The sequence below is a fragment of the Alosa sapidissima genome, chromosome 2 (assembly GCF_018492685.1).
Source record: "Alosa sapidissima isolate fAloSap1 chromosome 2, fAloSap1.pri, whole genome shotgun sequence".
NCBI lineage: Eukaryota > Metazoa > Chordata > Actinopteri > Clupeiformes > Clupeidae > Alosa > Alosa sapidissima.
This window is the reverse complement of record NC_055958.1, coordinates 27462174-27480752: the sequence shown is the minus strand read 5'-3', so window position 1 is coordinate 27480752 and position 18579 is coordinate 27462174. Positions and strand designations below refer to the sequence as shown.

The 18579-nt window shown below is 42.3% G+C and overlaps 1 protein-coding gene across 3 annotated transcripts; it reads right to left on the bottom strand.

Moving 5' to 3' along the window:
• Nucleotides 1–549: 549 nt before the first annotated feature.
• Nucleotides 550–17901, bottom strand: LOC121696249 (cystathionine beta-synthase-like protein). 3 transcript variants are annotated; one of them, XM_042077633.1, is made up of 17 exons: nucleotides 17757–17901; nucleotides 14291–14644; nucleotides 13650–13756; nucleotides 9996–10130; nucleotides 9489–9568; nucleotides 9150–9354; nucleotides 8785–8876; nucleotides 8094–8219; nucleotides 7896–7980; nucleotides 7617–7722; nucleotides 6913–6990; nucleotides 6208–6342; nucleotides 5206–5314; nucleotides 4420–4504; nucleotides 3611–3688; nucleotides 1780–1928; nucleotides 550–1741 (listed from the first exon to the last, which is right to left on the bottom strand). In XM_042077633.1, exons 2-16 carry the CDS (start codon nucleotides 14635–14637, stop codon nucleotides 1786–1788), a joined length of 1911 nt encoding a protein of 636 aa, XP_041933567.1. In that variant the 5' UTR covers nucleotides 14638–14644; nucleotides 17757–17901; the 3' UTR covers nucleotides 550–1741; nucleotides 1780–1785. The 3 variants fall into 3 exon arrangements, with proteins under 3 accessions (XP_041933567.1, XP_041933563.1, XP_041933572.1); XM_042077629.1 differs by having other exon boundaries at nucleotides 550–1928; XM_042077638.1 differs by lacking the exon at nucleotides 3611–3688 and having other exon boundaries at nucleotides 550–1928.
• Nucleotides 17902–18579: the final 678 nt, after the last annotated feature.

Here is an 18579-nt window from a genome sequence, read left to right as displayed (position 1 = left end):
TGACATTAAAGTTCAAAAACTCTTTTATTATTATTTTAATAATGACCATAATAATCTATGATATGACCAAATATGCTGAGAAAATAAATTCAAAAGTGCTTTGGGAAGAAGTTGTTTTTCACATACAAGGTATTTCAGGCCACAGATATAACCTAGGGGACACAATAAAAATAAATTAACACTTCCCTCAATGTCAAAACACTATTTCTTTGCATTGATGTGTGACTTTAGAGTTGATGAACTCCGGTGATATGCAAATTCCTTGCTGCAGACATTGCAGAGGACTTTATTTTAATCAACACTTTATTTTTATCAGCACCATCAGGCCGTTGTTTAAAAGTAAATGTTCCAAGCAATGATCTAGTCAGCACATTTTCTTCTCTCTCCTTCATTTTACAGTCTAATGGTTACTGACTACAACGGCTCAGGGTCAAAGGTCATACGGAATCGATTAATCTGCAATATTTTTTTTAATCAGTTATTTTTTCTCAAATTAATTAATCAAAATAAGTTATTTTGACAGCCCTAAAAAATACATTAATCTGAAGGTCGCATCAGAAGAGAAAATCTTTATTTGAAGCAAACTTATGCAATTACAAAAGACATGAGACATTGGGAAACAAAAAACACAAAACTAAGGTACTTACATTGGTTTGTACACATAAGCATCAACTACAAAGCAAAACAGATGGGGGAAAAACACAAAAAGAATAACTGAAGAAAAACTGAAGCATATGATTCATTCATTTTTAATTTCTTTATTCTCAATCACTCTGTATTTTAACCCTCTAGAATTCAAGAAATGACACATTTAATCTAATTTCAGATACATTTATTCATTTTACATGTAGTCAATACCATACATTGTAAGCGTAAGAAAATAACCCCACCCCCCCAAAAAAAAAAAAAAAAAAAAACAACCCTGTTCCATACATGGAGATCTCTATAAAAGATCTGTCTGTATAAACCTAACCTCAAGTACTCTCTTTAAATACACCCATCAAAACTAAAACATTTTTTTTTTAAAAGATCTTGTCTCAATACAAGAAAGAAATTAACCAACACAAGTCACCTTGGTTGGGAGCTGTTTGGTGTCTGCCAAACACACCTTAGTACTTGCGTTTAGAGGACTTTGTGAGCCAATTCTTCAACCCTGTCAATCACATTTGACCAATAACTGTGCTACCTTTTTCTGTCACCAGGTGGCAGCATACCCCTGAATGAATGCCAGTCGGAAATTAAGTGTAGGGCTTTTTTTCTTTCAGTATAACACCATTGATCATGAAATGAAGTATGAGCTATGACATTTTCGCATGGCCTCATAAACAATATCATAGATATTTGGAAGTCCCAAGACAAAAAGACAAGTGTCTCAAAAGTATCAAATATATACACTTTCCAATGGGATTATAATGTGTGCGCTTGCTCTGGTGCTAGGCTTTGGTTCACTAAATCTACTGTGCATTCTGTTTTCAATGTAGTACTCATGAAAGAATAAAATGCTGACGTTATGGACAACAACAAAAGGAGATTGCTAGATTTTGCTGGCCAAAGAACCCTTATTATGACGCAAGGCAAAATAAACAGATAAATCATATATATTTCTATACATTCTCGACTAAACAGTAATACAGTAATTTTTTGGTAGTACCGACTGATTTTTTCCCAAGCTTGATGGAAAGAACTTGTCATAGTGCAAGAATTTATGACATGTACCAAGAGAGGAAATGCAGAAAAGGTCTGATTAGTCAAATGCAGAACATCAGAAGTAGTCCATACATGTGGTCACTGCTCGTCATTGCTGGTCATGGAGCACTCAGACAGGGACCGCTCCCTCCGCTCCCGCGTGGTCACGTAGTTGAGAAGGTCGATGGCCGTCACGACCCCGAACACCATCTGCTTGAGCGTTGGCGAGCCATCCGTCATGTCTGCAGCACAGAGAGAGAGACGAGAAGAGGAGCGAGACGACAGGTGAGATGTTTAACGTACGAATGACAATGACAATAATAATAATAATAATAATAATAATAATAATAATAATAATAATAATAATACTACAGACCAGGGGCCTGTACTACGAAGGGAGCTTAACCTACCCAGATATAACCCAGGGTTACTTTGTTAAACCGGGGTTGACAAAACCTGGTTATCTTAAGTGGTGTTAATCGGTACTACGACGCTGATTAAATAGTTGATTTGTTGAACCGGGGTTAACCTAATTGGAGTTTGTGCACGTTCACATAAAAGGGGCCGGTTGCAGCGCAAGTCACCACTTTCAATGATGACGCGATCACCTTATTTTACGGAAGAGGAAAGCACAATTATTGTGACAAGTTACGAGGAATTAAAACTCACTCTACGACAAAAAAAATCTTTATATACACACACACACACACACACACGTATATATATCTGGTGGTCTCTAAAACCCCTCGCCCTGCGAAGAGAGCCCCTCACGATTTGCGCTCCAATGTCATATGGATCATCCAGGTACGCCGACAATGTCTCGGGAGAAATTGTTAGTGGAGGGGTGGTACTTATAAAGGGTGTGGTTAACGGAAATCTCCGGTTAACCAAGAACATAACCTGCTCGGAGCAGGTTTAAGATGCAGCGTAAATTGCCATGGCAGCATACCTCGGTTAAAACCTATCCACCTTTCGTAGTACGGGTAAGTAATGGGTAGTAATCGGGAAGTTACACCAGACGTGATCAAGTTACTCTCGAAGTTACCCAGATAAGCCAGTAACCCCGCTTCGTAGTACAGGCCCCAGACCAACAGTGAGAAAAGACAGAAGGAAAAACACAACAAAAAATAACATAAAAAGAAAAGGAGTAGAGAGAGAAAGCAAGAAAGAAGCAGTGTATTCTCTGTGCCAATTAAGATTCACAGGAATTCATTTCGAGCAGTATTTAAAATTGTTATTGGAATATAAATATTATATGTAAATATTCAATTTCAGATTTAAAAAGTCATGTTGTTTATATATGTTGAGATTGAAGACCAGGCTCTCGGAAACAGGTAGGCTAAATACATCATCAGCAAAACAAGCTACATTGGAGAACAATCTGCCAGCTTGCAAATCTGAAAAGCAAACAGAAAACTTGTTTGGAGCCCAATCAGACCATATCGCCCTGTGCCCTTGACCAGACCATGACACGTCCTTGGGGTGTCTATCCCCAAACACCCTTATTCGGTCATCCTAAGTTCCTGAAGTAACCCAGACAGATAAAAAAAAAAGTCTGCAAGCGTTGACATGGGCCTAAACCTGTGGACTTTGCAAGAACATGGCAAACATGCCAGTCATAAGATGCACAAATGGCCCACAGAAACAAAACAAATAACAAAAAAAAAAATTGTATGTCCTTCAGGAAGCTAAACAAAGCTTGATGGCTATCGGAAACCAACAAAACGAAAGTTGATTCACCTAACAAAGTTTAAAGACTATCCTCAACTGCAAACACATTCAAATTTCAGATAGAGACAGGAACAATTAGCTAGTGGCAGTTTAATTGATTTGCAAGGTGTGAGGGCTAGTGTTAAAACCCTAAGGAGATCAGAAGTATATGGATGAATGCTCTGTTTAAGGAGCTCTGTGGGGACGCACGCACCCTCTGAACACTGCCCATTTGCCATGCAGGGCTCGGTGGACGGACTCACTGGACTAGAGCTGCTGGCTGCAGACACGGCTATAGACACAAGGGAAAGCACATGCACAAGCTTATGGATCAAAGTGACTCCTGAACAGGGCACTGTCCAGAGGCCTCAGTGGAACTCTCAAAAGGAATCAAAATAACAGAATGTTGAGAGAATTCTGGATTCCATGACCCATTTTTATTCTGTGATAGTGACTACTAACACCATGTCCTAATAGGATCCGGGCGAGCAACTGTCTTGTATGTCTGTCTACACTGAATCCATTAAATATGCCCTTCTATTGCATTAGGGCATATTTCTCATTTAAAATAGCAGAGCAACGCGAGCAACAGAAAGAAAATAGAAATGGGGCGTCCGACAAAAGTTCTCAAAGCGTTGTGTTGCATCGCGCTGCTCACGTTGATACTGTACAGTCAGGACACTCCAATTGAAAACAATGTAATAAGACGGATTTTATCGCTAATGTTTGCTCGCATCCCATCCTGTTAGGACATAGTGTAAAAGTGATGACAAATGGGGCAACTTTTTTGAGCAATGTTGTTAGGCAGCCACATAATCGGTTCCATGTGTTCTGATTGGATGATCCTGATCATTTGTCAACTGATGATTAGATTACTCCATAAGAAACGATGGCAATTATCAATAGGAATGTACTCAAACAAACAGTAGTGAGGAACACTGTCCAGCAACACAGCTCAAAAAGTTGCCTTGTATATTAGTAGTTTAAGAGTGGTTAAGAATGTTTGGAAAGGAAAAGACTCACATTGGATCTGTTCGTGCACCACCAGGGCGAAGTGATCAGTCTCCAGGATACGAGAGAGTTTGCCCAGGTTATCAGTCAGCCGCACCTGAGAGAAGAGAGAGGGTTAGATCCTGAGGGAAACCAACTGATTAACATTAAATGAATAGCTTTTTAGTGCTAGCACAACATCATCTTACTAGTAGTTTGACCACTACTAACAAAGACAAAATCTAAAAAAAAAAAAAAAATCTCCATTTTCATTTTTTTACAGTAACCATAGTAATAGTGATAGTAAGTAAGTAAAAGTAAATAGCAAGTAATAACCGTATATCAAGACATGGCTGCTCTCGTGTTAAAATAAGTGCTTTTGGTACATTGTGCATGTCCAGCATATGCCTGCCTGTGCACCTCTCTGGCTTTATCCAGAGACTTTCTAATGTGGAGACACAGCACTCAAAAAAATACTCCATAGAAATGCATGGGGCTAGTTTGTCACGCCAATATGGCCGTTGTCTACACATATCCCACCCCTTCCTCGGCAAAACGTCGACATGTGAATACATTGAGCCAATCATGTGGTGTGATGTGAATACATTGAGCTAATCATATGGTGTGTTGTGAAGACATTGTGCCAATCATGTGTTGTGATCTCGCCGCTGGAGCAAGATTGGTGTCGTGAAGCCTTGCGCACGCGCATTTCTGCCGAAATGGATGCCCAACGAGTGCCCAAAAAGCGTTGTCAAATGGCCGCCGAGTGGAGGGACTTGCCTAAAAGGACTTTGCTTTCTCACTCAGAGAGATCCTCACCTGTTTAAACTGCTTGTACAGAACCTTGCTCACAGGGTCCGATGGCTTGACCTTCCCAGCCAGCACAGAGGAGAGCATGTTCCCCAGAGTGACCATGCCCTGAATCACCCTGTGGACAGAGAGAGACGGTTACAGGGAAATTGGTTAGAGGCAAATGAAAGGCCTGAATTTAAATATTCTCACTAGACACGAGGAGGCAGAGAGTGATGGAGAGGAAGATAAGGTGAAGGCAAAGTGAGAGGGAGAGAAGGCTACTTGAAGTGAGTGATCTAATGGTTGTACCCATAATTTCCCACCGATTAACCGAGGTTTATACGCTGATTTTGCAAGATTCCTCCAGCTATGAGCTTAATACACAGGGGTGGGCAATACATGGGAATGCATTTCTTTTTTTTTCATTCTTCCTTATGATTAGAGCACTAATCTGATTCTGATTCATTGGGATATTGGCCCCTGTAGTTAACAGATGGGTGCCGATAATACATGGCTTTGTTTTTTTTATTTGTATTACTGTTCGGCAGTTGATAAACAATGTGGCTACATACACAGCAGCCGGTTGCACCAGTTGAACGTAAGTTCCATAGCAACGTGGCACAACCGAGTTTACGAACTACTAAAATATAACGGGTTGCACCACCCAAAATAGTTTCAACGCAACACTAAGTTATGACTTAAATTTTACACCTCTCTCTCCATAGGTGTAAGGTCATTCTTGTCCAATTTGTTAACATGGTTGTCTCATTTAAATGATGGGAAATTAAATTTAACAAAGTATAAGTCGAGAGAGTTACACGACCGATTACACATTTAACTCACTTGAACTGTGTTTGAATCTTGTATTCACTGGAAATCGTATGGACCAGTACAAATACCAAACATCTACCTATCAGCACCACACATTTCATTGCCGTTTCTTACACTTAAACTTACGATCGACTTTACATTCTACTGGTGCAACCAGCTGCAGAAAATGACTTGTATTGCCACAGGTAGAACTCTCACCCAGTCTCGTCCACCACTGGGGCCTGGTCGAAGGCCTTCTCCTTCAGGATCTTGATGGTCTTCTGACAGGTGACGGTGGGCAGGACGGTCAGAGGAGCGGACAGGCGTAGCACCTGCAGTGTCAGGTTCCACCACCTAGAGAGAGAGGAGAAAAGAGACAATGAAAATGATGAGCAGGATGACTCCATCCTGTTTAAGGCAACATAGCTATTGTGTTTCATAGCTTATCGTGTTTCCTCAAGCGTAGGGGGGCAAATGAGGCACTGGCATGACTAATGGATCTGATCATTTGTGTGTCTGTGACCCACATAACTTCTCAAAAGTCACATGTAAGATGCACAGAACTTAAACTGAAAGAGAAACAATCGTAAATCTTGTGGTAATGAGGGAATCAGCGTCCGTTTCCCCCGACAACCTGACGTTTGAATTTGGCTATCACGGTCTTCAGTTGCTCTGAATGCAATGGCCGGAAAAATGAGAAAGCCTAACTTTACCTTAGTGACAATTATTTGATTATTCTCAGCCGTAAAGAGTAATAAAATGAAAAAAAAAAAATTGTATTATAACTTTTACTCTCAAGATGACGAACACAATGACACATTCTAAAAAGAAGATTTGGGGCATGATAACAGAAAGTAAACACTGTAAATAGTGGGGTGGCAATCACTGGCAGGCTATAACGCTTTTAGTGCAAGCTTGACTTACCAAGGTTTCTTCACCATCAGGTCTTCATATCTCAGAAAGCCCTTGTCACACATCCACTTATCACTCAGGAATTTGGACCTATGGAGGGAGAGGCAGTTAGGAGAGAGAACTGTATGTGCTTGGCATTCTGCTGGGCACTTGCATCCAAAGCCCTCAGACCAGAACATTGCATGCCACAAAGTTTCAGAATAGTTCACTGCTTAAGAACAAATACATTTTAACCGCAGTATTGTGAAACAAAAATAGCCATTGTTGAAACACTTAGCAGTGGAATGCAAGTGTAATGGAACACCACTGGCCACTAGGTGGCAGCAGTACACTGTTATGGTTTGCTAAGGCCATAAAATGAAGGCAGCACAAAATAGACCCAGCAGGCGATCATCTTACCACAGAACCATCTACAACTCTAAGGGTACATTTTCTCATTGCCCTTTCATGTAATTTCATCCTTTCTTACAAACTTTCCTAGAGTGTTTTTAAAAGTGAACGTGAATCACTGCACGTAGCAGTTAACGGTTATCTCAATATTGAGTGAGCAATTGTTATATTATATAATAATATATACAGTATACTGTAATATTAAATACAGTGGAGTTAGCCTAGAGCAGATTCCAAGTTTACTGTGCAATTCTAGGCGACTGTACATACATCCATCAGGGACATGGCCCAAACTCTAAGAAGATAGAGCACTGATGTGCATTTACATGTAATTGCGAATGGAGTCGGGCAGAATGACCACACAGCGCTGACCCTCCTTCAGCTCCTTGGCCACATTCACAGCAGCAGCCATGGCCGTCCCAGAACTGCCCCCTACACGCAGGAAAGCACCGAGAGAAGGGGAGGGAGGGAGAGAGGGATGGAAGGAAGGAGGGAGGGAGGAAGGGAGAGGTTATTGCTTGAGTAATGAGTCATTAGCTCTTGAGGAGTGTGTGAAGTGCGAGGGGAAGTGGTGCAAGGGTGAGAGAGGTGGGACGTTAGCGTACCACACAAGAGTCCTTCATCTCGGATGAGCATGCGCGACATAGCGAAAGACTCGTCGTCATTCGATTTGTACCAGCCATCGATCACCTGAATAAGGGACACACAAAAAGAGGACGGTGGAAGTGTCCATTTGAATGTGCCCATAGGGAGAACAGTAGAACTGGGCCTGTTGAGAGATTGACAGACTGGGACACACTTACCGATCGGTCCAACACAGTTGGGATGAAGTCGTAGCCAATGCCCTCCACTTCGTACTGGGTCTTATCTGTGACGTTCAGTTCCTCCGGTTCTGCCAAGATGGAGCCCTCGGGGTCCACACCAATAATCTGACACACACAGAAACATCAGAATCATTTTATTGCCAAGTTTTTTTTTTTCCCAACACGAAAAAGAAAAGACAAGGAATTTGACTAGGTGAAATGGTACAAGACACATAATAGTATTACGAGAATTTCCCTCACGGGATCAAAAGAGTATAAGAGTAGATATAATATATACTTTAAGAAACATTACTAAGAGTCCGGGAGAAAGCAGTCAAATATGTAAATGCCCATCATTCAGTTCATCTTAAAAATGGTCATGACATTGGGAATATGTCACGTCATATGTGCGGTCATGTGTTACATGTTATATATGTTGTCGTGCCCACATTCTTCGCTGTGAACATGGAGTGATGTGTAAAAGTCGATTATCCCCTGGGCACATCCATCCATCCATCCATCCATCTATCCATCTAGAGTGAATTGCCCTAATGTGGGCCATTTCCTGCCTTTCGGACCTCTGTAGTAGGCTATGTACAACATTAAATTCACACTAGGTGACCAACATTACGGCAATTCACTTGATCTTTGACCAGGAAACGCGAGATAGCGGTGTGGTGTGGTGCTTCACCTTGATGTTGGGGCATCTCTCCTTCAGCTTGCGGGCAATGCCAGTGATGGTGCCACCGGTGCCAGCTCCTGCCACCAGCATGTCCACCTTTCCTGTAGAGGACAACATGAGGAATAGTCAGAACTGAAGCCATTCACTTTATTATTCCCCCAAAAACAACAACAAAAAACAACAACAACAAAGAACTATACAGCTGCCATGCAAATCTACACAGTGGTAAGAAACTGCTTGTGAATCATACTTGGACCAGAGAAAAAACATAATAACAATGTACAGAAATTGCTATGTTGTGTAATCCTATGTTGTGTAATGTAGTTGTGGGCTGCCTCCCACTTGTTTGGATAAGAACACAACAGAGGCCTCACCGTCACACTGCTCCAGGATCTCCTCAGCGGTGGTGTCGTAGTGGGCCAGGGGGTTGCTGGGGTTACGGTACTGGTCCAGGATGTGGGCATTGGGGATCTCGTTCTTCAGCCGCCAGGCCACACCCACGTGAGACTCCGGGGAGTCGAAACGAGCGGCGGTGGGTGTTCGGACGATCTCGGCACCCAGGGCACGCAGTACGTCCACCTACACACACATGGACGCCCCTCAATTAGATGTACTTACTGCTAACAATCTTAAAAGGATTAACCTTCTCACACTCACATTCACATTCACACTCACATTCACACTCACACAACTCACACACACACACCCACAACCTTCTCCATGCTCATCTTCTCCGGCATGACAATGATGCAGCGGTAGCCCTTCACGGCGGCAGCCAGAGCCAGACCTATGCCTGCAGAGAGGAGGACCAGAGAGAGAATTGGCTCCAGGGTCACTAACCAGTCACATACTTTCCCTACTTGTTAATAATTGCATTGCAGGATTCTGTCATGTTAGGTCTTGGACAAGAGCACTAAAGGGCATGCAAAGGGTTGAGCACTTGGTTCAACATGGGGGATATATGAGAGAAAACTAATTTCTGCTTAATCCTTCACTAACCTATCTTCCTGGATAAGCAGGGCTTTGGCTGCAACCGTACATAAATATTACAGTGCTCGCCTGCGGGTCCCGCTGGCGCCTGATTAACTGCTCTCAGATCAGATGCCTTAGATGGATTAGGTGAGGGGGAGAATGAAAGTTTTAACTGGAGAGCAGATCTTCCTGGGGGTAGCGTGAGCAAGTTAGTGCCTCTTCTGGGAGAGGCAGGTCAAAAGTCATACCTGTGTTGCCGGAGGTGGGCTCGATGATGGTGTCTCCAGGTTTGAGGATCCCTTCCCTCTCCGCATCCTCCACCATGCGCAGGCTGATGCGGTCCTTTACACTGCCGCCGGCGTTGAAGTACTCGCATTTTGCCACTGTGGGTGAGAGAGAAAGAAAGAAAGAAAGAAAGAAAAACAAGGTTGAGTGAGATTGGCCAACTCAAATGGTAGCCTGTGTGTGTACTCCTTATCAGGTACTGATACACCACTGCATGATAGAGGTGTTTTCTGAGGAAGTGGCCTTCAAAAAAGGCTTGCCAGCAGTAATTGCCAGTGTGTACAAGCCTAATGAAAAGCAAAGCCAACGCCTACTGTTAATCTATAGATCAGTCATTCACCTGCCCAGATGATGTTTTTCAGATCTCTTTATTGGCCCCTTTGAACTGCATAAACAAACAAGTGCATTTCTAAGGCATTTGCGGTGGCACAAAAAACACCATTGACCTAATGGTAACTTGGCGACAAACTAAAATTGTAAAAACAAGTTTTAAAGCAACACCAAACAGTTAGTTGCACCTTAAAATAATGTTTCCAAAATCGTTTTAGTGGTTCATCAACTCGTTTTAGGGTGAACGGCACTTCTGCATTCGCTTCGCGGCCCTCTATCGGCTATAACCGCACTATGTAAGTTTGCCAGATCGGGTAGCGGATCTGTAGTTCGATGGAATGAGACATAAGAAACTACAAATTTGACTTGCATCTGAAGTCGCAATACATCGTACTTTCATAAAATCATGCAACATATTCTACCTTGTCTGTGGACATTGTTATTTGCAAAGCCGGTGCTGGATAAACAAATAGTGCGTTTGACAGAGGAAAAGTTCTTTGGTGTTGCTTTACATGAATGTCTATACATGAACAAAATATCAAAATGAACACCATACGACTGTAGGACGTCCATAGGACCTCCGAATTTTGTACGTATGAAGACTCTGGGAAGTTTAACGGATCAGGACAATAGGGGATTGTGGATTCCTTTGTTCTTTGATGTAATTCTCAAAGGGTCACAGAAAGGTCGGTGAACTCTGTCTCTCCCTCTAAAATTCCCACACAAAGACCAGTTGGCACACAATTGTAAAGCAGCGAAATCCAGTGAAGATCAGATTTGCCAAAGACAACAATCCAGCTCGTATGAAAACTCCAGAAATCTCAAACCCCCACCACTGATTTTGAGCTTCGTTAAACCGTTTCAATCAACTAGGGCTTTGACTACACATTAGGCCTTAGCCAGCACAAAAAGTGGGCTTATTTGGTTTAGCCTAGAGCTGGTGAGAGTGGTTCAACCAGAGGAGCAGTGAACCCGCTCAACTATATGCACCGGCATCCAAATGTGCTGTGGCTGCAACAGTTCATTCATTTGTCTATAAACACTAACCGTCCTCCCCCCACAAGAAGAGCCTTTGCTCTATGTACACAGACAAGCCGACTCTTGTCTAGTTGAAACTGCAGTGTGTAGTTATTCGTAATAGTTGTAAGAGATGGATACAACCCTGCCTGTACTTCAAGAACTTCAACCTGTAAGTGAGAACTTAATTTACACAACAGGTAACAGATTATTAAACATTAGAAATGCAAATAGTTATTAAACACAGGAAAGAAAATGTTTCTTCATGTATTCCAAAGTACCTGTACTCTTTGCTACTGCTTATTATTGAATTGAACATGGAGCTTTGCTTCCACTTTCAGAATTCAATTCATCCTCAAAGTTTTGTTCCTTTCATAGATATTGAACTGAACTCTCTCTCTCTCTCTCTCTCTCCCTCCTCTGTGCAGACACATGGCTTAACAAGGCTCCTTAGGGTTTTACTGATTTTGCACTTGCTTGTTCTACAGCCTCCTCCAAGCCTCTTATTATTAAAAGCAATCTCCTACATTGACTCCAGACACATTCACACAAACAAACAACTGTTTCTAAAAACATTCCTCCTCCTCCTATCTCAACGAGATCTGGGGAGAACATATCCAATGCAATACCTCGGTGAAACTCCACAAGAGAGCTTTTTGGGAAAGCTTTCTAGGAGAGCTTTTTAGACCTCTTCTGGACACTTTGATCCTCAACCCAAACCCCACCCCACCCCCAACTCTTCCACCAACCACCCTGAGGACTCCGACACTTAACCCCTTATGACAGGGCCCAGCATACCCAAACAGGTGCTCAGGCCCCGGCCAAGTCTTTTTTCAACCTCAAACGGACGTGATAAGATGGCCATGTGAGATGGAAATAAAGGGACATGGACGCCCGCCTGTGCCCAGTCTGAGTGACTCGTGAGGGAACACGTGAGCTGGCACAGTGACATCACTCATGGTAGGAAATGAGAGGAGAGTGAGTTAGCCAAGGGCTTGGCTGTTATGCAAATATCAGGTATGGCAACTTTCTTATCCTAGTAACGATATGGGAACAGACAGAGATAGCCTGGCAGTAGCAATGGAAGTTCAACAGTGTACTGATAACTCCTTCATAACACCCCTTTATTACAAGGCCTTCTAATGACTTCAAGTGGGAACTATTACAATTTAACACTTTAGACAGATAGGCTAAATAAATAGCTCCAATAACAAGAACTAAATGTCATCTGGCAATGAAATCTGCTAACGCTGCAAAACTAATAAAAAGAACTAACAGCAAGATCATGAGTAAATAGGCCTACAGATAAAACAAATTATCTTAACTAGAAATCACACACACACACACACACACACACACACACAGAGAGAGAGTCAGGAACACCTGTTGCTTTCCACAGAGCACACAGCTGAGAGGCTGAAATCTGACCCACGCCTCACACACCCCCAACACGCCTGCTCACATCCCACAACGCACACGCACACACACACCTCTGAACACGAACGCTAACTTCCTGCAGAGTGCAGACTTATACATCTATGCCTTTCCTATGCTCAGAGATAGATAGATAGATAGATAGATAGATAGAGATAGATAGATAGATAGATACTTTATTGATCCCCGAGGGGAAATTCAGGTCCAGATCCAGGGTCAGTATGACAGGAACAGCATCTATCTGGGCCCTTCTAACAATAGCATATGGAGCGTCCATGCTCCAGGGACAGGCCAGCCCAGGCTACGCTCACACAACAGACATTCTTCTTCCTGGAGAGTAGGCACGCTCGTTAACTCCACTGTGCCCTGGGGGGACTACTAAGGCTGGTTTTATGGCAGGATGCTGGTAGGAGTTTCGTTGAGAAGTGCTGGGAAAGGAACATTCTTATCTGCCATTTTTTAGGAAAGTCACAGTACTGTACATCTGGTATGTGGAAAGAGGACAAATGTTTTTTTTTATTATTATTATCTATGGACGCTCATGGTGGTCAAGTTCCATTCATGGGTATCTGCTTAGGAACTTAGGATACGTCAACAACATGGAATGTGGCACATTTGTACAGAAGCTCAAAACTTGAAAACGTAATAAACTCAGTTTATGAGGTTGAAATGAGATGCAACAAACAAACAAATAATCCCTACACAAACATACTAAACATACATCTGGGGAATATTTCAAATATATTCATTCATTATTCATTATGTTGCAGAAATATTTCAAACATATTTCTGCAACATAATATCTCAAAACAAAATCTGAATACAACCATACTTACAGAGCTCACACTTCAGACCAAAGGCCTTAGGGATCTTATTGATACGGACAAGAGGGGTGTCTCCAATTCTCGTCAAGATGTTTGGCAGAATGCTGGGAGGCTTTGCCCTGAAATACCCATAGAGGAGACAAAAAACAAACAGTCAGTCACAATATCTCCTCTTCTACTCTTGAATTTTGAAGCCATTTAACTTTTTGGCCAAGAACTCCGTTGGAAGTTATATGAAATAGCCCTAATGGCTTAACTCTAGCACCAGCCAAACCAATTAATGGTTGCGCAATTATATGAACCTAAATTAAAAGGTTTTCTGGCGATAAAGCCTTTCAAAGTCTGGGTGATATTTTTAATCTTATGCAACGGTCACTGAATTTCTAAAGCCAACCAGCATTGATGGGCACTGGCCTGGCAAACTGGAAGCTTAAAAACAGCTGAGTCACTGTGATTTGATACTTCCTTAAAGAAGTGTTGCAAGCGCTCAGACAGGAAAAACAGAGAGAATGACTTGCAGAACAAACGCAAAACAAACTGTTTGTGTGGTTGGGCTTAGTGAGTGAAGCACACCATTCTCGGCGAGTACATCTTTTCTGCATATTCATGTTTAAGCATGTTAAGCTGTACACCACACAGTTACTGCCCAGTACCTTTCCACGTGGTGGTGAGGGTTGCCTAGGTTGGGGCCTCCAAGTCTCCAGGAGCATCTGCTGGGCAGGTCCGGCCTGATCCACTTCCTTTCCATTGGTCCCTCCTCTCCATTCTCGTCCTCAGCGCCCAGCTCCGCATGCACCTGGGCCATGCCATTGCCTTCTCCATTTGTATGTCCATTGGACACGTGACGACCGTTCTCTCCGGTCATCTTCAGTTTGGCGTCGCCGTTTAAGATGGCCTCCCCATTGGCTTTGACGTCACCACCGAGGAGCATCATCTTGGCAGCATGCGGGCAGATTTGGGCCAGGCCACCATTGTCTGTACTGGAGGGTACGGATGGCATGGCTCACCTGTTTAGAAGACCAAGGCATCGAGGAAAACATTACATTCTGAATTGCAAATGCTGAAAGCAAAGACAACAAGAGTTTTTTCTTTAGAAGTTTCTTTAGAAGAAGCCACAGAAACACGTGGTTGTTCTATTCAGAGAAAACAGGAACAACCTCTTCACGGAAGTAATATGCAAGAGAAGCACTCCAGCTGGCTTCAACAGCTGGAGAAGTTACTGTAAACTTTTGCTTGAACATAGTGAGTGGGTATCACTCGTGTTGTTACGTAAAGGTGACAAATCCGGACAGGCTGCGAGACCGAGCGCCAAGACACCGCTTCGCTGCCAAAATTCCAGTTCTGAATTTGTCCATCAAAGCTCCACACCCGACCACGCACACCCTGCATACACACCCTCATTTAACACCCCCCCATCCCCCCATAAACACACACACACACACACACACACACACACACACACACACCAACCACCCGAAGGACACTAAACACCATTTTGAGTTTGGCTACAACCAGACAGAAGAACTGGAATTCTCTTGAAAACATTACCAGTCTTGAAAGTATAGGGCTTCAGGCCAAAAACTAAAGCTGTTATTAAAATGTGTTCCTTCTTCAATCTATGCAAGCTTAACCAATAATTTCACAGGCCTAGCTAAAATGCATGACAGAACCGCTATCCAATCTAAAGAAAACTGCTAGCAATGAAAATGAGCAGTGCATGCCGAAGAATTAACTTCACCAAAGCATTACCTTTTACTACAACTGCTATTTTTAAACTGGCCCTTCACATTCAGATGAACCTTTTTGAAACCTGAGTATGACACACACACTTGTGCGCACACACACGACTGGTGAGAGTTCCATGTGCTCATGTGTTCAAAAGCTGTCTTATGGTGGTGCTGACTTACATCTGCAAACAATTGAGTCCAGTAACACTGTCCGAGTTAGTGTGGCTTACTCATAACAGATAATTGTAACCAGCCTAATTAATTAGAGTGAGGAAAGTCTATGATGAATGGTTGGTCATTAATTTGGTAGAAAAAGAATAACAGTTCTGGACACATTTAAACGAAACATCTGTTAAGCGCGCTTTATTGCCATTCAGAAGAAACACTGCTGTTTAGTTCCATGCTGTGCTAAATTCATTCATCTTTTTCAGCGCTTTAAGGCACTTTACATCATGGACTCAAATCAATTAGCCTAATCTAATCTCAATCTATACAGTCACAAGGCAAACACAGACTGTTCAAAACACAAGTTATATCATATTTTTCAGAGCTGCTACAATTGTTTGTCTTCCCAATGCATTTTTGAGTATCAAGTCAGAATTATGTCCTAGGTGTCTCAAATCACCTAAAACCTACATAATATGGAATTGCATAACATGCAAGCTGTGGCATAATTGTTTTATCATTCTAGAGTAGCATACAAAATTAACTGCTAGATCTGTTTGGCCAATCAACACATTCCAAACCAAAAACATCAACAACACTAGAGCGCATACCTGTCAACACTCCCGTTTTTCCCGGGTTTCTCCCGTTTTTCAAGGTCATCTCCCAGCACCCTCCTGTGTTATTTCTCCCGGAAAATTCCCGTAATTTGCATGGCCATCAAACTTCATTTTAAAATCATTGATCCATTCAGGTTGCCAGATTGTGTATGAAATACACCCTACACATACACGATCACTTAGTTTCAATTTCAACCGTTTTGTCATAAGCTAAAACCTGGCAACCCAAAACCCAAACAAGGAAGCGGGTGCCGACTGCGCAGCCCGAGTCTCGTCGTAAGCAAGCGGGCTAGTTGAATGGCCTAGGCTACTCCAGAACTAGCTGTTGTGAAATTGTTGGGAATTTAATTGATTAACACATCACATAAACTGTTATTGAGTGTTGTTGATACACTGAACTTGAGCCCTCGGAACCAAATCTGACAGCAAGCAGCTTTGGAGTTTTGATAGTAGGCTGCAGGCAGGCAGCTGGTGGATACATAACTGGCATGCGTAAGGTGATGGTAAGGTAATGGTAAGGTAAAAGCAACGACCGAAATGCATTTTTGAAACACGTGTATGAAACAAACACAGATTCGGTATAACCCCCCCCCCCCCCCCCCCCCCCCCCCGACATGTATGTTGACAGGTATGCTAGAGTGTAGAGAACCATTCCTTAGTCAGTAATATATTATGTAATATAAGCCATAAGAAAATGCAAAATAAGGCTTTGACTAAAATATTGCCTTTCCATTGGGGGCATTTACATTCTCATCACAAACAAAAGAACACAGCGGTTTCTGCCCCCTTGATATGGCTCTGATATTTGGGGGGAGTAGGCCACTCCAATGACATGCTCTTGATTTGTTAAGCCTTTGTAAAGAATTTCAATTGGTGTTGTTCACTATTAGCTAGGATAATCTGTGAGCAGTAGCCTACTTGCTAATAGGTGAAAATCCTTTAACTGCGACCCACTTAACGGGACAGCTGTAACAACCAGTTAACGTTACGTTACATTATGCTTTCAACAGAGGATCTAACGTAACTGCACCTCAGTCATCAATGTTCGCTCCTCTCTCACATATTATATAGCAGCATCAAACAGCAATTTTAAATGTTACCGTTACATTGACACCAACGTTACCATTGCAAATGAACTATACATTTGAGTTAACCATTTGCATCATTTCGCTGTCAACCATATCGTCAGCATTATGTTAGTTAACCCGAATAAACTACTAAACCATATTTTAGGTGCTGCAGTCAGATGATGCAATAGTCACATTTCCCATCCGCACAGGATGCTTTGCTGGTGATGCTCAGGCGTGACGTGAAAGCTATTTCATCATGTTAGTTCTCGCCACCCCGAACGACCTAGCCTATTCTCCAGTGTCGATCGTGTGAATAATTTCAGATACAGATAAATTATTAATCACGTCATGTCAGAATAATTGTCGCCAAACATATCAGGATTCTTAATGTCCTTAAATGTGTAGCTCAACCAAAAACGTTGGCGCTAGCGAGCTCCATGTGTGGAATTTATGTACGGATGCTAAATTGCGCCATGAAATAAAACATAAAACAATTTTACAAAAGGCATCCGTTAACCTGAAAACAAGAACGCATCTCACCTGTTGTTAATGACTTCGGAAAAGACGACGAGGTTGAATAACAGCGACGACGATCTTTCGTAAAATGAAAAGGATGCGCTCCTGCCGGTCAGTTCACATGCGTTAAAGCGACAAACCTTTGTCCAATCCCATCTCAGTACGCCTTGTTTGGTGTACTTGTTGATTGGCAATGAAGGGGGCGTCTGTTGAAATGTATCCGCCAATCACAGCAATGCCTTTTGTCGTGCCTCTCTTTTTACCAACTTCGGTTCGGATAGCCACGTTTCTTAAGATCTCATGACCACGAAGAGAGTAAGCAAACGAGTTTCGGTATTTATCATTCAGTTTTAACAAACAATTATCTTAATCTCTGAATTTGAGTAAAATAATATATACCATTTCATAACTTTCATGAGTGAAAACAAATGCATGGAGTCAATTAAAAAATGGCACCATCTGGTCGTTTTTCTATGATCCAGCTGGAAGTATGTAGGAACACTTACTCAGCATACAACAAAATAGTTGTCTGACATCTTCAATGCACAAATACAACCACGTGGTTTTGTTTTCACTGAGTGCAGCCCATAGACTGCGCTATGGCAAAAAAGAAGAGAGAGGGGGGCATTCCAAATAATCTCGTATTGACAGAGAACATCTACCCTTTACGATCGTAGGTGTCTGCTACATGTTCTGGTAGCCCATAACACGTGATGCCTGTTCTTGTTCTATTAAACGTCCAGGTGCAAATTTGGTCATCTGCTGTCAGTTTCCTACGAGCCTTCCAACACCGTGAAGAAATTGCATCATAACAAAATCAGAACTTAAACATATAGGAAATAAATGC